The sequence below is a fragment of the Nelusetta ayraudi genome, unplaced genomic scaffold, assembly GCF_046127955.1.
Source record: "Nelusetta ayraudi isolate G7.1 ecotype Tasmania unplaced genomic scaffold, CSIRO-AGI_Nayr_v1 ptg000021l, whole genome shotgun sequence".
Classification (NCBI taxonomy): domain Eukaryota; kingdom Metazoa; phylum Chordata; class Actinopteri; order Tetraodontiformes; family Monacanthidae; genus Nelusetta; species Nelusetta ayraudi.
Window position 1 is genome coordinate 5,632,506 of NW_027466071.1, and position 20,119 is coordinate 5,652,624.

Below are 20,119 nucleotides of genomic sequence, written 5' to 3' on the forward strand. Positions count from 1 at the left end.
GGGAGAAGCAGTCCGCCAGCCACCAGGCTGCACTGGGCTGCACTGCAGTTTGGCAGCAGTTGTTGGATGAATGAGGAGCAGCTGGACGTCACCATCCTCCTCTCACACTGTGACTGGGAACACTGGACCTCTGCTGTGGGATCAACTGGCTTTGGTGCTGGAACCATCATCCACTGGTTCCAAACCACTACTGACCTCACACTCTCCAGTTGATAGTCTCTGCTGTGGACAAGATCCATCAGTGGCTTTACTGATGATTCCTGCAGCTGCATGTTCCCTCTCAGGTCCAGGTGTCTGAGGTGGGAGGGGTTGGACTTCAGAGCTGAGAGCAGCCAATCACAGCTGAGCTCTGATAAACTGCAGTCAATCAACATGAATAGAGAATAAATGATGGAGAGTTTGTGTGTGTGTGTGTGTGTGTGTGTGTGTGTGTGTGGGTGCAGCTTGCAGGTGGAGGAGGGGCGAAGCCTCAGTTTGTCACTCACTCCACTGGTTGTAGTTCTGTCAGCCACCACTAGATGGAGCTCTCCTCTTCACTCTCCTCCTCATCCTCCCTCAATACTCCCACCTGAAGAGAGAAGAAGAGACAGCAGCAGTCAGGACTCACGGTCCTTGAAGGCATCATCACAGAGACGTTGACTGTTGATGGAGATGATGTGAGTGACTGGTGAGAAGAAGCAGACTCTCAGTCACATGTCAAGTGTGGAACATATGAAGGTCATGTGACCATGGAGTGTTGGACTGATACTGAGGCCTGATGAAGATGAACTGATCGATAATTGAGTGGTGAACTGAGAGAAGAAGCAGTTTGGCAGCAGATGTTGGATGAATGAGGAGCAGCTGGACGTCACCATCCTCCTCTCACACTGTGACTGGGAACACTGGACCTCTGCTGTGGGATCAACTGGCTTTGGTGCTGGAACCATCATCCACTGGTTCCAAACCAGTACTGACTTCAAACTCTCCAGTTGATAGTCTCTGCTGTGGACAAGATCCATCAGTGGCTTCACTGATGATTCCTGCAGCTGCATGTTCCCTCTCAGGTCCAGGTGTCTGAGGTGGGAGGGGTTGGACTTCAGAGCTGAGAGCAGCCAATCACAGCTGAGCTCTGACAAACTGCAGTCAATCAACCTGAATAGAGAATAAATGATGGAGAGTTTGTGTGTGTGTGTGTGTGTGTGTGTGTGTGTGTGTGTGTAGCTTGCAGGTGGAGGAGGGGCGAAGCCTCAGTTTGTCACTCACTCCACTGGTTGTAGTTCTGTCAGCCACCACTAGATGGAGCGCTCCTCTTCACTCTCCTCCTCATCCTCCCTCAATCCTTCCACCTGTTGAGAGAAGAAGAGACAGCAGCAGTCAGGACTCACGGTCCTTGAAGGCATCATCACAGAGACGTTGACTGTTGATGGAGATGATGGAGTGACTGGTGAGAAGAAGCAGACTCTCAGTCACATGTCAAGTGTGGAACATATGAAGGTCATGTGACCATGGAGTGTTGGACTGATACTGAGGCCTGATGAAGATGAACTGATCAATAATTGAGTGGTGAACTGAGAGAAGAAGCAGTTTGGCAGCAGATGTTGGATGAATGAGGAGCAGCTGGACGTCACCATCCTCCTCTCACACTGTGACTGGGAACACTGGACCTCTGCTGTGGGATCAACTGGCTTTGGTGCTGGAACCATCATCCACTGGTTCCAAACCAGTACTGACCTCACACTCTCCAGTTGATAGTCTCTGCTGTGGACAAGATCCATCAGTGGCTTCACTGATGATTCCTGCAGCTGCATGTTCCCTCTCAGGTCCAGGTGTCTGAGGTGGGAGGGGTTGGACTTCAGAGCTGAGAGCAGCCAATCACAGCTGAGCTCTGACAAACTGCAGTCAATCAACCTGAATAGAGAATAAATGATGGAGAGTTTATAATGATGGAGAGTTTGTGTGTGTGTGTGTGTGTGTGTGTGTGTGTAGCTTGCAGGTGGAGGAGGGGCGAAGCCTCAGTTTGTCACTCACTCCACTGGTTGTAGTTCTGTCAGCCACCACTAGATGGAGCGCTCCTCTTCACTCTCCTCCTCATCCTCCCTCAATCCTTCCACCTGAAGAGAGAAGAAGAGACAGCAGCAGTCAGGACTCACGGTCCTTGAAGGCATCATCACAGAGACGTTGACTGTTGATGGAGATGATGGAGTGACTGGTGAGAAGAAGCAGACTCTCAGTCACATGTCAAGTGTGGAACATATGAAGGTCATGTGACCATGGAGTGTTGGACTGATACTGAGGCCTGATGAAGATGAACTGATCAATAATTGAGTGGTGAACTGAGAGAAGAAGCAGTTTGGCAGCAGATGTTGGATGAATGAGGAGCAGCTGGACGTCACCATCCTCCTCTCACACTGTGACTGGGAACACTGGACCTCTGCTGTGGGATCAACTGGCTTTGGTGCTGGAACCATCATCCACTGGTTCCAAACCAGTACTGACCTCACACTCTCCAGTTGATAGTCTCTGCTGTGAACAAGATCCATCAGTGGCTTCACTGATGATTCCTTTAGGTGGTTGTAACCCAGCTCCAGGTGTCTGAGGTGGGAGGGGTTGGACTTCAGAGCTGAGACCAGCCAATCACAGCTGAGCTCTGACAAACTGCAGTCCTTCAACCTGAATAAAGAATAAATGATGGTGTGAGTGGAGTTTTCATCACTATCTCAAATTAAAAATATTAATGTATATAACACTGTAATGTCCATTAAACCAATCAGAAGCACAACAATAATACTGATGTAGCACCCTTCCCACGTGACAAACACTTACCACCTAACACATCACGCTGGGCGGGCTCTGGGTTCAATTTTTATAAAGTGGTGCCATTTTTTAAGGTAAATAATAATAAAGTAATAAGAAACTAAATTAGTTTGGTGCCTCCACTTAGTAGAAAGTAAAATAAACTATGATGAACTCTACTAAGAATAAAAAAAAAAGGGAAACAGATTTCAGACTTTCCATAAACAACTGAGGTGTATTCTCTTCTGTAATCACACACTCAATGCATACATATTCAAATATTCAACACTCACTCCAATCAAGAAATAAAAGAAATACAATAAACCCCATACACAACACAAAGAAAATACCCCGTTGCAGGCCTGAGTCGAAGCTTGGGAGCGGTGAGGTCAGAAACTGGGTGACCGGTTTGCTTTAACAGCAAAAAAAAAAATAAGTGCACTGTTTGTCCAGCTATACTCACTGTGTGTTGTTCATGAAGGTGAGAAAGATGAATGAAAGGTCGAGAAGGCTGAAGAGAGTCACACACGCGGCCCGACACGCCGTCGACACCTGCTGCTTGTCACTCCAGTGATCGCTGACATCAACCAAAAAAAAAAAAGGTCCAAGGAACACATTCACTGTGTCCTCTGGCAAACAAAAATATACACTTAGCTGGATAAACATTCACTTCGGTTACATGAAATCTTGCCGAATTCATACACCACGATGCGCGAAGGCGCGCGCGCGCGCGCGCACACACACACACACACACACACACACACACACACACACACACACACACACACACACACACACACACACACACACACATTACGAGGGATACGCTTGTCCCTCGGCGCTAGCATGTTAGCACGAGCTAATCGCTAATCACGTTTAGCATCTATCTACAGCAACATGGATAACATTGCTTATTCTCTTTTACCTGCGGTACGTTTTTTCCTCTTTCACAATAGCTTGATAAACTCGTTATTTATCTTCACGTGAAGAAAGACTTTCTCTCATTTTTACACGTTCTTCTCGTCTCTGTCTCTGGTCCATCTACCTTGTTCCCGAAAATCCCACCCCTTTCCGATCTCCCGATTGGAAGACAAATCAGTGCAAAACAAACAACCAATGTACATGCTCGGAGGAAATAAATGACAGTTGAAAAAAAAAACAAAATCACTCTACCACTGAAACCAAACTTGTAAAAAAAAAAAAAACACAGTACAGTAACAGATATTACATACACTTTGAACGTCAATAATTCTCTTTCCGTTTTACAACAATCATTTTCATCACACTGAAAGGAATTATATTTCAATTAACAGGGTTTAACAACTTATTTATTCATTTTTTCTATTTATTCATTTATCTATTGATCTATTTATTAATCTATTTATTTATTTATTAATAACGAAACATGGTGGCTTTTTCCACCGGGTTACACTGAAATAATGAATCACCACAATAAAATATTTTATATCAACCTGTTTAGTCATGTGACCACTGATCAGCTGATAACAATGCTGGAATTCATTGATTCATTTTGCCCCAAAGGTTCAGTGTGTAAAATCAGTGCAGATTTATTGCTGAAAGCTTCATATACAACCATCAATATAGTTTGAAGTCTTTATTTAGTAGAAAATAAAAGTCCTCTGGTTTTCCTGCCGTTAAAACGGTTCTTTATAGAAACATACAGAAGGTCAAAGGTCGTGGTCATCTTGCACCGCCATGTTTGTAGGCGGCTGGTTGGGAAAATCAGTTTGAGAGACAGAAAAAGCTTTTTCCAGATTCTTTTTTCCTGAATGGTGCAAAACGCCTTTTGCCCCTTGCCTCCTTTTGAAAAAATCCTGGAAAAGACCTAAAAAGATGGCATACCATTATTCTCATCTTTTATATTCCATCAACAAAAAACAAACAAACAACTGAAGACCAAATGATTATGTTAGTTTAAGTACATTTGTTTAATTTGTTTTGTGCAGTATTTTACATGGTGATGGTCAGAAGCTCCAGAAAATAAATCATAAAATTAAAAAATGTACAGCTGTTCACTGCCTTCTGACTGAACCAGAATCAGGGACCCATTATTGCCAAATGTGCCTGAACTAGGAATGCAATAAATAACCCTACCGGACCATTTCTTGTTTCACTGACAGTCCAGTGTTCTGCGGTCTTGTTAGTTGTTGCGCTGCCTGCTGAGGCTGCCTCACTGGTGGAGCTGAATGCACTCCCTGTCCAACAGCAGCTTCTGCTGAAGTTCCCTGTCCACCTTGCCTGACATTTGCAGGTACACTGTTACTCCACATTAACACCAGATTTTGTGCTGTGTTGATGATGTCTCTTAATTGGACCTGAGTAAGAAAAAAGACAAAACTGAAAGACTTATTACGATTTCACAGAATGCCTGCAAAATAACTTCCTCTTCCTCTGAGCTTGAGTCGACGTCCACACCAAACAATAAGCCAGTCTAGACCGATGCAAACCACACTTGTGCACCTGATCTCGGGCATATGACTGCTTTCAAATAATAAGCATTATTATAAGGCTCTATTGAGTGTTGCCTGTTATTTCTGAATAACAGACCACTGCTAGTGACGCCGCTCTGATCCAAGAGGCTATTCAAGATATTTGCCTTATGGTTCTTTTTTTTCTTAACCTTGATGAAACAGCTTCAGAGTAATAGTGCTGGTTAAGTAATAAACTACTTGTAACTCTTTACATGGAGAAAATAACCCGGCGTCCCAGCTCTCGTCTCTGCGGCACCGCCACAGAAACGCGCCCCATAACCCCTAATCAACATTTATGACAGATAAGACAACCAAAATACACACGTCATAATGTGTGTACGATAATCCATCGACCCACTGACCGACTCCCCGCTAGATTCGTTGTAAACGAATGCACGAGTCCGAGAACAGAATTTGCAAAGAACTAAAACTGGACTTACAGCAATTTAGGCTGCACAATGGGCTGATTCATAATCTCAAATTATGTTTGTTTTGTTTTTATTGTTTTATTTTGCCGCTAAACCGACTTCTAATGCTAGGAGGCTAATGCAAGCACTAACTGAGCGTCACCAGCCCGGCTCGTTAGCGTGCAAGCTAAGCAGTACCGTATATAGTCCATAAACTGTATATTATTTAAAACATTACAATTTCATGAACAAAAAAATTGGATGTGTTGTTTACTTTACCTGTGATGTTTCACCTGCGTCCGTAGGCGCACCGCCGTCAGCCGTCTTTGCCGCATGCACTTTTGGAGCAATCGGTGTTCGATTACCTTCCCCTCTGACCTGCCTGTGACCTATGTGACGTCATTTTTAGCACTTTTCTACTCGTACCCATAAACTTGAATTTGTCCTCACAGGGAAGACTTCGTAGTCGTAGAAATTAGAGTTGTATTTCTAAGACTTTGCACTCACAACTTTTAGGTTCATACTCACGTAAAAACAATCCTATCCCTCAAAATGTATCAAACTCATGCATATGACAGCAGAATTTTGAGTACAAGTTTTTTATTGACATACAAATGTTTAACATTACGAATACAAATGGTTAGAATCATGGACGAATGGTTAGAATCATGGACACATCTTTTTGACAGTTATCTTACTCCATACTTCTGGGATGTCTCTCCCAGTAACCACAGCAGCTTGTAGGGAGAAGCAGTCCGCCAGCCACCAGGCTGCACTGGGCTGCACTGCAGTTTGGCAGCAGATGTTGGATGAATGAGGAGCAGCTGGACGTCACCATCCTCCTCTCACACTGTGACTGGGAACACTGGACCTCTGCTGTGGGATCAACTGGCTTTGGTGCTGGAACCATCATCCACTGGTTCCAAACCAGTACTGACCTCACACTCTCCAGTTGATAGTCTCTGCTGTGAACAAGATCCATCAGCACCTTCACTCCTGAATCCTGCAGCTGGTTGTAACTCAGGTCCAGGTGTCTGAGGTGGGAGGGGTTGGACTTCAGAGCTGAGAGCAGCCAATCACAGCTGAGCTCTGACAAACTGCAGTCCTTCAACCTGAATAAAGAATAAATGATGGTGTGAGTGGAGTTTTCATCACTATCTCAAATTAAAAATATTAATGTCTATAACACTGTAATGTCCATTAAACCAATCAGAAGCACAACAATAATACTGATGTAGCACCCTTCCCACGTGACAAACACTTACCACCTAACACATCACGCTGGGCGGGCTCTGGGTTTGATTTTTATAAAGTGGTGCCATTTTTTAAGGTAAATAATAATAAAGTAATAAGAAACTAAATTAGTTTGGTGCCTCCACTTAGTAGAAAGTAAAATAAACTATGATGACCTCTACTAAGAATTAAAAAAAAAAGGGAAACAGATTTCAGACTTTCCATAAACAACTGAGGTGTATTTTCTTCTGTAATCACACACTCAATGCATACATATTCAAATATTCAACACTCACTCCAATCAAGAAATAAAAGAAATACAATAAACCCCATACACAACACAAAGAAAATACCCCGTTGCAGGCCTGAGTCGAAGCTTGGGAGCGGTGAGGTCAGAAACTGGGTGACCGGTTTGCTTTAACAGCAAAAAAAAAATAAGTGCACTGTTTGTCCAGCTGTACTCACTGTGTGTTGTTCATGAAGGTGAGAAAGATGAATGAAAGGATGGAAGAAGATGAGAAAAGGGTTTAGTGATGACCCGAGGCTCTGGTACTGGTGAAGATTGCAGTCGAGAAGGCTGAAGAGAGTCACACACGCGGCCCGACACGCCGTCGACACCTGCTGCTTGTCACTCCAGTGATCGCTGACATCAACCAAAAAAAAAAAGGTCCAAGGAACACATCCACTGTGTCCTCTGGCAAACAAAAATATACACTTAGCTGGATAAACATTCACTTCGGTTACATGAAATCTTGCCGAATTCATACACCACGATACGTGCGCGCGCGCGCGCGCACACACACACACACACACACACATTACGAGGTATACGCTTGTCCCTCGGCGCTAGCATGTTAGCACGAGCTAATAGCTAATCACGTTTAGCATCTATCTACAGCAACATGGATAACATTGCTTATTCTCTTTTACCTGCGGTACGTTTTTTCCTCTTTCACAATAGCTTGATAAACTCGTTATTTATCTTCATGTGAAGAAAGACTTTCTCTCATTTTTACACGTTCTTCTCGTCTCTGTCTCTGGTCCATCTACCTTGTTCCCGAAAATCCCACCCCTTTCCGATCTCCCGATTGGAAGACAAATCAGTGCAAAACAAACAACCAATGTACATGCTCGGAGGAAATAAATGACAGTTGAAAAAAAAACAAAATCACTCTACCACTGAAACCAAACTTGTAAAAAAAAAACCACAGTACAGTAACAGATATTACATACACTTTGAACGTCAGTAATTCTCTTTCCGTTTTACAACAATCATTTTCATCACACTGAAAGGAATTATATTTCAATTAACAGGGTTTAACAACTTATTTATTCATTTTTTCTATTTATTCATTTATCTATTGATCTATTGATCTATTTATTAATCTATTTATTTATTTATTAATAACGAAACATAGTGGCTTTTTCCACCGGGTTACACTGAAATAATGAATCACCACAATAAAATATTTTATATCAACCTGTTTAGTCATGTGACCACTGATCAGCTGATAACAATGCTGGAATTCATTGATTCATTTTGCCCCAAAGGTTCAGTGTGTAAAATCAGTGCAGATTTATTGCTGAAAGCTTCATATACAACCATCAATATAGTTTGAAGTCTTTATTTAGTAGAAAATAAAAGTCCTCTGGTTTTCCTGCCGTTAAAACGGTTCTTTATAGAAACATACAGAAGGTCAAAGGTCGTGGTCATCTTGCACCGCCATGTTTGTAGGCGGCGGGTTGGGAAAATCAGTTTGAGAGACAGTTTCATATTGATGGTTGGAGGCTGGAATCCTCTCATAAAGCAAATGCTGAGAACAAATGGTTATTAAGTGACTGACATGCAGTGGAATCTTTTCTGCATCTTGCTCATCATTACTGAACTGACTGAGATGATAGAACCTGCATTGACCCTTGACCTTCTGCTGAGTCCAGCTGGATCTATCTACAGTATCTAAGTGCTCATACAGGTGGCTAAAGCTAGCGCTAGCTGAAAATCATGCTAACACTGGACTGTCTGCTGTGACTATGACTGATTGTGATGCTAATAGATGGTAGTAATATTTGTATTGATGGAACTTTAGCATTATACAGAGAACTAGACACCTTTGCTGTCAACCACATCCTTTATGACGCTGGAAGGCCACCGTAGTTCACTGGCAAGAAGGGGAGAGGGAGGGCCAGCAAGCAAGCACTGCAATCTGAAATCTGACCTCTAGATGGCAGGATTTTACACACTGTACAATTAAACCCAGTTTCACTCATTTCAAACACAAACCAGTGACTGCAAATTGAATTTCCAACAGCAGTCAAGTGAAAATCATGACAACAATAACAAGAGTGATAGAAGTTGTAGAGTGAAGAGGGTGAACTGACCTCAGAGTCTCCAGTTTACATTCTGGACTCTGCAGAAAACCACTCAGCTACTTCACTGATGAAACCTGCAGCTGGTTGTGACTCAGGTCCAGGTGTCTGAGGTGGGAGGGGTTGGACTTCAGAGCTGAGAGCAGCCAATCACAGCTGATCTCTGACAACATGCAGCCACTCAACCTGAATACAGAATCAATATTTGATTTCTTCCGTGGTGTAAATGTCATATTAAGAGTCATTTCTCCCTGTTGATGATCCAGATGTGCAGCTGTGTGTTGGGATCACTGAGTCATTCCCTCAAAGGAGTCATTGTGCCAGTGTGTTGTCAACACAATAACAACAGCAGTGTGTCAGCCAGTGTGCAGCCAATCAGCAGTGAAGATGGAAAATAATCAGTGTGTCCTTTGTGTGCTTGTGGCTGTTTTCAGTCATCAGAGTCTCGTTACAAGTCAAACACATTCAAAGGACAAGATGAAGAAATACTGCTGCACTATTAATCTGCCTCTAATATTTCTTCACAGGATCTTCTGCTCAGTCATGTGACCTTCATCACCAATCAACAACTTCCATTGAGCTCCAAAGTGACTGGAGACATTTTCCACACTTTCTTCCACCATCCAAAGTCTTTTCTGGCTGCAGATTGTTGACATGAAAATATCAACAACATCCACTTTGTCTAGATGAGTCTTTAATATCTGCTTCAAAGTCTTCACACTGAGCAGCGTTACACACCAGTTGTCATCTGCTGACACACACTGTCCACCAGTAGAAAGCAGGAACTGACCTGAGAACTTCCAGTCTGCAGTTTGGACTCTGCAGTCCAGCACAGAGCAGCTTCACTCCAGGATCCTTCAGGATGTTGAGACTCAGGTCCAGCAGTGTGAGGTGGGAGGGGCTGGACTGCAGAGCTGAAGACACCACTGCACACTGCAGCTCTGAGAGTTCACTGAATGAAGGAGAGCAGAGTGAGAAGTTGCTGCTTCCATCATCATCATCATCATCATCACCACCACTGCCATCATCATCATCATCATCATCATCATCATCATCATCACCACCATCACCACCACTACCATCATCATCATCACCATCATCACCATCTTCATCATCCCCACCACCATCATCACCATCAATGATTGAATAGTTGATTTTGGTTGACAGTGTAAATTCAATCAATCTTGTACAATCAACTGATAACAATGAAAAAGAAGCTTCCAAAACAAATGTGCACATTATAAAGACTCACAACAACAAAAACATAACTGTGTGAAGGAAAAAGCAGCAGGCTGAAGCCCAAGCTGATTCTTGCCTCTCCTATACAGTCCATAAGATTAGCTGGAATAATTAGTCAGACAAAATCAAAAAGGAAAAAAAGAGGAACGAAACTCAACAAAATATGCTTGACATTATTCTTCATCATTGACTCACAATTCAATCATTTATCCTCATCATCATCAAGTATTTTGCCCTTCAAGATTTTTTCAACTCAACAAAGAAGCACACATTTTCAAATGGTCACTGATCCCATTCCAAAATGGAACTCCCAAAAAAGGGTTAGAGAGTTAGAGTGTAGCGGAGGCAGTTAGGGTGAAATACATGGAGTCTGCACCTGGAGGTGGCTGACAGTGTCCATGTTTGGGCTCCGTATAGTAGGACTGGAAGGACATGTGTTGAAAATACATGCGTCTACCTAGGTTAGCTAGGGCTACAGGTAGTGATGGTCCGCTGACACCTGAGGCTCCGACACATGCGCTGTAGCTCATGAAACAAACGTATCGAAACACTGTGCCGAGGCACGGTTTGGTCACGTGACTAGTGACGTTCCAAGCAGTTGAGTGACGTTCCAAGCAGTTGAGCGCTTCGGACGTCAAATGAATCACCTGATTGGTTCAGTTTGTCATGTGAATGGATTGTGTTTAGGGATAGGACATCCCTATTTAATGGCGCTCATTTAATTTTTTATTCGCAGAGTAGGTTGGTTTTGTTGCTGTTGGTTGTCGTTAGTTTTTTGAGAGTTAGTAGTAGATAGTCGATCCATATATAGTAAGTTTGATGGATAGATAGATATAAATAGATAAGTTAGTCAGTTACACACACACACACACACACACACACACCAACTCTTTCAATGAACTCCAAAACATACTTTGTCAAAATCCATAATATAACTTGTATTTCCACCAGTTTCATGTAAAAAAAAAAAAATACCGTCTATTTGTAAAGCACATCATCATCATCCTTCTTCTTCTTCTTCTTTATTTATGTTAGGAAAGGTACATAAGTTTTTAGCCTGTATTTTGTAAATAGATGTGATTGTAAAAATCAAAATCAAATCTTCTTCTTCTTCTTCTTCTTCTTCTTCTTCTTCTTCTTCTTCTTCTTATTATTATTATTATTATTATTATTATTATTATTATTATTATTATTATTATTATTATTATATCCACTGGAAACCATACACTCATCTAGTGCAGTCAAACAGAAAATTGCAGTCCTATTTTTCTATGCCTCCATGATACAGTCAGTCAGAAGTGCTGTTTTGGTTAGGAAGAATCACATGGTTGATGACGTACAGCATAAACCAGTGTACTGCTTCATGAAGTATCAAAACCCTATCACTGGTTTGGTTGTCTCGACTCAGAGCTGAGTTGAGCTTTCGAAGTCAATCGAGAATTGATCGACAGGGGTTTGGTTTGACAGTGTTAAGCTCCGTAACATGCAAATTGGTGGGAGTTAATGAGGAATCACGGTGTGTAGACGTTAACTGTGGCGTGTTGGTTTATCCAAGGAGTCATTCAAGAATCCTAAGTTCTAGAAGGTTTAATACTGAAAAAACAAGCAAGCATGTACATGGATTCCCCGTTGTTTGGCCAGAGGAGCAGTCCCAGTTGAACCACGAAGGAAAGTCTCCAGGTGTCCTCCCAAGGGAGCACCAAGATCCTGGCACCAGACAGAGTTTATATGATGATGAACTCCTGACTGATTGGCTCTCGTTTGTTTGCAGGGAGAGGTCGTGGTTGGGACTTAACCCCTCTGGTTGGCTTCTTCTGGACCCTCCTTATGATTTTGGTCCAATACATGCTGTTGACGTCCTGAGAGTGTAATAGATAAAGAGAAAGAAGGAAGGAACGCCACCTGAACAGGAAAAGGTCAAAGTCCCCTTCCTACCAATATGTTTTGGAGGAAGGGCAGTGGCCTTTACTTGACTGACCACACACTCAGCATTTAGAGAACAGTGCCCTGTTTGAATGACCACTGACTCTGCCTTATCTTTAATGATCACTACCTTGACTTATGGGCATTTGCCTGTGTTGCCTGCAGACACCCTGTTATTAATCTGTTTGGGATGCTGTGCTGCAGGACTTAATGTTACATTAAGGTGTTTGATTAATGCATTTCTTTTATTAAAGGATTTTTCACCCCAACATAACCCTACTCAAACAGCTTAGATGAAAAAAAGGGAGTGTGATTTGGGTTTGTGGTACATTATGACAATCTTGGACTTGCAAGACTGATATATAATACGCATTCCCATCAATGCGTATTATATATGTGTTATTTAGCTCATCTATTCTACATTTTAAATAGATCACATTTGACATCTGACCCACTGAACACTTAGTATTGAACATATTTTTAAACTATGGGCTATTTAGTCTTGTTTTAGGATATAATATAATTCATTGCACAAACTGTCAGGCTAAGTATAGAGCTATAGTCTACTACAATCAGTCGTGCCAAATAAGAGACATTGTCTTCATTTTTCATTTTTATTTTATTGTGTCAGCATTGAACCATACAACTATGTAGTGTTGTCCAACAAGAATGCAACAAGAATGCAATCAAATCCCAAACAACCTATGAAACAATGAACACCTTTCCATTGCACTTCATTTTATTGACCACTAGATGACGTCCTCGAGCACTGTGTCATTGAAGCCTTGAGTAATGAACCATTTTTTGAATCAAGTGTCGAAGCTTCAACAAAGCCTCGATCGGCCATCACTACTCCTATGATTATAAAGAATACTAAATGACAGAAAGTGCTGAGAAAAATCAAGTTCTCATTTTTTATTTCAGACCTTAGAGATCAAATTATATTATATTATATTATTTTTAGAAAGACGGCACATTCCAGCTCTACCTACTAATATGCTTTAAATCGCAGTAGATTCCATCTGCGACGGACGTTAAATGTTCCCCAGTTGAAATGGTGCATGCACGACGCATATTAATCTAATGTCATAAATCGGGAAATATCGAAAAAGTCTCGGTTCATAATCGCATGCGCGACTCACATCGGGAACTCGTCGGAAACCATCTCATAAATCCATGCGTGTAGGCACTCAGATGGGGTTGCGACAGTGGTAAAGGAAGACCAAGGCTTTGAGGTTCTGATTGATTGCTGTTTTTCTTCTTCGTCTTCGTCTTCTTCTTCGTCTTCTTCGCTTTTTGTAAATAACGTTCTCAAAGGAACGGGAGGAAAATGGTTGCGCTTGAGTGAAGTAAACCAAAAATGGGGGGATTATAAAATTACGCAAACCTCGCATATTTTGCGCGGAAATCTGAGATTTATGCGGCGAAAGTGTCTGCGACCCCCCCCCCCCGCATGATTACGCGTACTTTGACTGATTATGCCTTGAATTACGCCATCGCATAGTCGCGTTTTTCTGGAGGAACTGTCTAGACCACTGAGCAGTTAGTAGCAATAGCCAATCAGATCTGGAGTCTCCGATGGCAAGGTCAGCTAGCTGGCTTTACTCTGAACTTCACACTTAAGCATCCTGTGATTGGATAAGAAGCCCTGAGAACCTCGAAGACTGAACTCAACCTGGAGATCCAGTTGCTACCACGGTGAAGCCGTAATACTTGAAGAAGAATATAAAGATTTAGTTGCCGAACCATCTGCAATTTCAAATATATAAACCGTGGTGCATTGAATTGGAGACAATGTTCAGTTTATTGGTGCAGTTTGGAAAGGAGCTGAAGCTCATTTTGTGTTAATTTAGGGTTGATTAAATATGACGTCGCTAAAGGCCGAGGCTAGAAATGCATATAACATAATAGAATAGAATAGAATAGAATATTATATTATATTATATATTATTTATTAATATAGCATTATATAATCACTATATTTGAATTCACATGATCATGAGTGTTATGATGCAATAAAGTAAATACAATGTGAGTCAGTAAAGTATCCGTTCTCTACTTGTTCTGTAAAATAGTGGTGTGTGTGTGCGTGTGTTTGTGCGTGCGTGTGTGTGTGTGTGTGGTGAGCAGCTGGTCCTGCAGCCTGACATCAGTCACGTCAGCTCATTGACTGGCACCAGTTCACTGCCAGGAAACACTCCCACTGCTGTCTGGATTGTCTTGTTGCTTTATTGCTTCAATTCAACACTTGATCATTGACTTGACATTGTTGTGCAATACAGACTGATGGCATAGTTCATGACTTATTGATTGACTATTGTCACATTGAGCCAACAAGCAGAATCAAAAGACAAAATTCTGTCACAATATTTACATGCATTCATCTGATTGCTGACAAACGGATCAACAGTCAGAAGGTTGATCAGATGGATGAGTTGTTGAAAGGTCAAAGGTCAGGGTGGAAAGGTCCATAGTGGAAACAGACCTCAGCTGTTTTTCCACAGGAATAAAGTTTTCATTTGGACTAATGAAACATTATTAATCTGTGGGATGAATGGGCTGCAGAGGAAGAGAAACAACGTGGCACAAACATCCAGCAGCCGTGGAGACAAACATCAGGTGGACAACAGTCACCAGGAGCACAAACAGGAAATGGCGTCCAGGCCCCGCCCCCACCCTGTGATTGACAGCCGGAGACACTGGGCACCAAACGTGAAGACAGAAGAAGAATCAAAGGTGAGAATTCAGCTCAGAGTCTCTCTGACGACTTCAGTCATACTTTCATCAACTCAGCTGAAGAACCTGGACCAACACAAAGTCCAACATGTAGCGGCTGAGTGAAGGAGGTCTGGACTCTGTGGAGGAGCTCCATGGTTCCAGAGACGCTGTAGAAGGACAGAAGACCTGCTCTGTGGTCCAGGTACACTCCCACTCTGGAGGATTGAGGACCTGAGACATCAGTCCTGATGTTGTTGTGACGAAACACATATCCACCTGGGTAACAATATAAACTCCAGGATTTGTCATTGGATCCAAATCCACTTTCCTTTGACTCTCCTGCTCTGCTGATGTTCCTGTAGGCCACTGCAACACCAACCACCCACCCTCTCCACTCTACCTCCCAGTAACATTGTCCAGTCAGACCTTCTCTACTCAGGAGTTGAGGCCAGTCAGTGAATCTGTCTGGATGACCACAATAAGACTGAACTTCCTTCATGCGTTTCACTTTTCTGTTCTCCTCAGATAATAACAGATGTTTGTTCACTGTGTTTGGATCCAGAATGATTTGAGGTGAACATCTGAGGAAGTCCTCTCTGCTCCTGGGTTCTGGTACCTTCAGTAGAACATCAACGTTGCTCTCTGTCTGTGAGATGTTTGTCTGAGTCTCCATCAGAATTTTCTGTATTTCATCTCTCAGCTTGGTCACAGCTGCTGCCACGTCCTCAAAGTATCTCAGAGGACGGATCTCCAGGCTGGAGGAGTCTGGAGACGCACTGATTGCTGGCAGTGAGGAGAACCTGTGGAGAAACTGGCTGTGGTCCAGTGTGTGTGAGATCTTCTCCAGCTCAGCAGCTCTCCTCTTCAGCTCCATCATCTCCTGCTCCAGCTTCTTCTCAAGCTCTTTGACTTCACTCACTGCTGCCCCCTGTGTGGATCTGACCTGCTGCTGCACCTCAGAGCGTCTTTTCTCCAGCAGACGGATCATCTGGGTGAGGATCTTCTCACTGTCCTTCACTGCTTTATCAGCAGAGCCGTTGATGGACTCCACCTCCTTCTGAAGCACCTTCAGGTCTTTCTCTGTGTGCTGGATCTTCTGCTGGATCTTCTGCCTGGTCTCCTCCAGCTCTCTCTGCCTCTCAGTCCTCTCCGTTGCTGCTGACACTGTGTCGTGACCTTTATGTTCATCCACACAGCATAAACCACAGATGATCCTCTGATCAGTGCGGCAGAATATCTTCATCACCTCATCATGACGAGGGCAGATGTTCTCCTGGAGCTGCTGGCTGGGTTCCACCAGCTTGTGTCTCTGTAGGGGAGCAGCATCACGATGAGGCTGGAGGTGAGAGTCACAGTAGGAGGCCCGACAGTCCAGACAGGACTTGAGGGCCTTCATTTTCCTCCCAGTGCAGACATCACAGGCCACATCTCCAGCTCCAGCATAGCAGTGATCAGCAGGAGCATCTTGGAGTCCAGTCTTCTCCAGGGTCTCCACTAGAGCTGCTAACATGGTGTTCTTCTCCAGGACAGGCCTTGGTGTGAAGGTCCTCCTACACTGAGGGCAGCTGTAGGCTCTCCTCTCCTCCTCTGCATCCCAGTGGTGTTGGAGACACTTCCTGCAGTAGTTGTGTCCACAGGAAGTGGTCACTGGATCCTTGAGAAGATCCAGACAGAGGGAACAAGAGAAGGTTTGTGGGTCCAGCTGAACTGCTGCCTGAGCCATTTCACCTCTGAAAGCCACTGACTCACTGGCTGACTGACTGACTGACTGGGTTCCAACTTCCTCAGAAACGAAACCAGTTTGACTTGAGGGGGAGGAAACAACTAGTCAGGGCTTTGATTGGCTGCAGGGAGCACAGGGGGCGGGACTTCTAACCTCCTGACTCATTCCGGGAAGAGGAGTGTCAGGGTGTGTGTGTGTGTGTGTGTGTGTGTGTGTGTGTGTGTGTGTGTGTGTGTGTGTGGACTTTGTTTACTTGCCGCTGAAGACAGACAATGAATCAAAGTTCATAGTTCACAATCTGAGTCGTCGTTCGCAGCTGATGTCATTGCTGCTGCTGCCACACACACACACACACACACAAGCAACTTTCCCTCTCAGCTGCGCGCTGACATAGACAAAGTGAAGAGGTGCCACTCCTCTCTATTTTCACTGGCTAACAGCAGCACACTGGCTTAGCTTGTCTATTCAGAGAGGAGCTATCACTCCGGATTATTTTTAAATCTACGTTATCACATGCATATTACTGCTCATTCATTGGTAGTTGAATTGTTAGGTCTGCTTGATCAGTAATTTACATTTTTTTTCAAATAATAATTGAACATATTGTTAAATATGGCGCTGATAAAATCAATCAGTCTAAAACATCCATGATGTTATTAAACCAGGAAGACAGAGAAAATCCAACTAATGTAGTTTCTCAATTTAAAGTTGTCGACTGCTTCACTTATTTAGGCATTCAAATTGTTCCGCTGCTGGATAACATCATAGAATCTAACGATAAACCAGTAATTCAAGAAATGTCAAATTCTTTAGATAGATGGGCTGATTTTCCAATGTCGTTATTGGGGAAAATAAGCACTCTTAAAATGAATGTACTGCCTAAACTATTATATTTATTTCAAAAATTGACCTCCACCACCTCCAAGCAATCCATTTTCTCAGCTGAAGACACTTTTCATCAAGTTTTTATGGAAGAATAAACGCTCCAGGCAGCGCCTTTCGTTGCTGTACCTGCCCTATGACAGAGGAGGGCTTCAATGCCCACAGCCATTCTGGTATTACTGGGCTGCGCAACTGAGAACACTGATGTTTCACTTCTCAGAAGAGAACATGCCACTATGGAGGGAGATGGAAGGTTATTCACTGAAGCTTCCCTTATCCATTCAGCAGATTTTAAGAAACTCCAAAATAACACTAAGAATCCTAGGACTAAAAATATGATCACCGTCTGGCAACTAGTTGAGAAATATTTCAAAGACGCAGCCTCACTCTCATTATTTAGTCCGATACGGGGAAATGATCTCTTCCCCCCAGGAGGAGGTGAGGGGGGATTTAAAATATGGGCTGAGCAAGGGTTACAAAAAGTAGGAGATCTTTATAATCCTGTTGATAAGCGTCTGATGTCTTTCCATGAAATTGTCGTTAAACACGACCTATCTCGCAGCCAGTTCTTCAGATACTTGCCTTGTGTATTCCTAGCCTGTCAACACTTGAAAGAACGATGATGAAAGACTGCCAGGGGAGGGGCCTGATTTCTAAAATATATATATATCCAGCTGGTGGATGAGTCTTCAGAATCCTCGTTAGATAAGCTTGAGTCCTGGAGAGAGGACCTACAGGTTGACCTGTCCACTGAGGAGTGGGAGAAGGCCTGCACCAAAGCACAATCTCACACAGTGAATACCCGGTTGAAACGGCTGCTGTACAACTGGTGAATGCGCTCTTACATGACGCCGGTCAAGTTGAATAAATTTAACAGCGCCGTACCAGATGTGTGCATAAAGTGTGATAAAGAAAAGGGCTCGATCTTTCACTGTTTGCGGCAGTGTTCTCAAATTCAGAAATTCTGGGGAGAAGTGAAAGAATGCATGGAGGAGATATTAGGGATACAATTACTTTTAGAAGCCAAGCTTTTTCTTTTGGGTTTTTATCCTCCAAACTGTAACGTAAGAAAGAAGCATGGATTATTTTTAGACATAGGTCTGCTCTTGGCCAAGAGAGTGATTGCACTGGCTTGGAAAGATGCGGATAGACCGGGGAAGGGCAGATGGTTTTCAGAATGAACAGCAACTCTGCCCTTAGAAAAGATGACATATGCAATTAGGGGTAAGATAGCAATGTTGGAGAGCATCTGGGGCCCCTTCGTAAAGTATCTTGCTAAAGCCAGGAATGAGCCCTAAAACTTCATTCTGTGTAATATATAGTGAATGATATCAATGTAAAGGTGCTTGTGTATACTTATTCCCCCTTTCTCTCTCCTTTTTATTTCATTTATTTATTTATTTATTTTTTATAGTTTTTCTTTTTATTTAATGAACTGAACTTCTTTGTTTACTGTGGGTATTTTTTGGTTTGTTTCTTTTTTGAGTCTCTTTGTCCTTTTTGTAGCCATGTCTTGGTCGTGAGCTCGGTTTGGTTGTGGGAAAGAGTTTCAAGTTCTTGTTCTATATTGTATATCACTATGTTTGAAAATAAATAAAGATATTGTTGGAAAAAAAATATATGGCGCCGATGACGACGCTGAAGCCCTCCCCCACAGTTTCAAACAATCCTAGAGGAAACCCTGATGGGTCGAAGAAATGCTAATACAAAAGTGAGTAATTCGATATTTTACAGACAAAGAGTTACAGGAATTCACACTGTATCACAAGCTACAGCACACATATTTCTTCCAGAACATGACCCTCAGCCAGGCCACAACTGGACCTCAGCCAGGCCAAAGCAGGACTCTTCCTATGGTTAAAGCAGGACTCTCACATATAACACACTACACATCTCATGAACAACAAGATTTTGCTCTTTTTCATTTGAAGTGGGCCAAATCACTTCTATTCAAAGTAAACTCATGAAAATTGCTGCTGGAATTTGATTCTTTTAATAAGCCATGTAACTTGCTATGATCCAAGGTTTTGAACAGGTGTGATACTGGTGTGTGGCCACAGCGTGCACATCTGATGTTGCTCACAGTGGTCCTCAGTGTGCTCAAGGAGCTTGTGTTGAAAAATTAGAGGGAACATTGGCTCCAGGTCATCCAGGGTGCAGAGCCCAGACACCAGAGGGACAGGTGAGGACCTCCAGCCTCCACCTTCTGATTGGCTGCTGCTGCTGATGTCATCATGTGAACTGCTTATAGAATGTAACTAATAGAAACCTGCTGTTTTCTGCTGCAGGTCCCCCCACTGAGGACCACAAGGTCAAGGCAGAGGTCACAGCCTGGTGGTGATGGTCAGTGACACACACACACA

General features: G+C 43.0%; 2 protein-coding genes across 7 annotated transcripts in view; one reads left to right on the forward strand and one right to left on the reverse strand.

Annotated features, from left to right (window-relative positions):
- Window positions 1-20,119, forward strand: part of LOC142889189 (tripartite motif-containing protein 16-like) — a 274,833-nt gene that overhangs the window by 67,841 nt on the left and 186,873 nt on the right. The gene's annotated exons all lie outside the window — the stretch shown is intronic.
- LOC142889193 (ribonuclease inhibitor-like) lies at window positions 279-10,824 on the reverse strand. Of its 6 annotated transcripts, XR_012926810.1 has the most exons (6): window positions 3,236-3,966; window positions 2,476-2,649; window positions 2,008-2,090; window positions 1,711-1,887; window positions 1,243-1,325; window positions 1,038-1,131 (listed from the first exon to the last, which is right to left on the reverse strand). XR_012926810.1 is itself a non-coding variant. In XM_076027857.1 (3 exons), the coding sequence occupies exons 1-3, from the start codon at window positions 10,508-10,510 to the stop codon at window positions 556-558; spliced, it is 639 nt and encodes a 212-aa protein (XP_075883972.1). In that variant the 5' UTR covers window positions 10,511-10,824; the 3' UTR covers window positions 279-555. The 6 variants fall into 6 exon arrangements, 1 of the variants encoding a protein (XP_075883972.1); XR_012926809.1 differs by lacking the exons at window positions 2,008-2,090; window positions 2,476-2,649; window positions 3,236-3,966 and adding an exon at window positions 10,062-10,824; XR_012926811.1 differs by lacking the exons at window positions 2,476-2,649; window positions 3,236-3,966 and having other exon boundaries at window positions 2,008-2,459.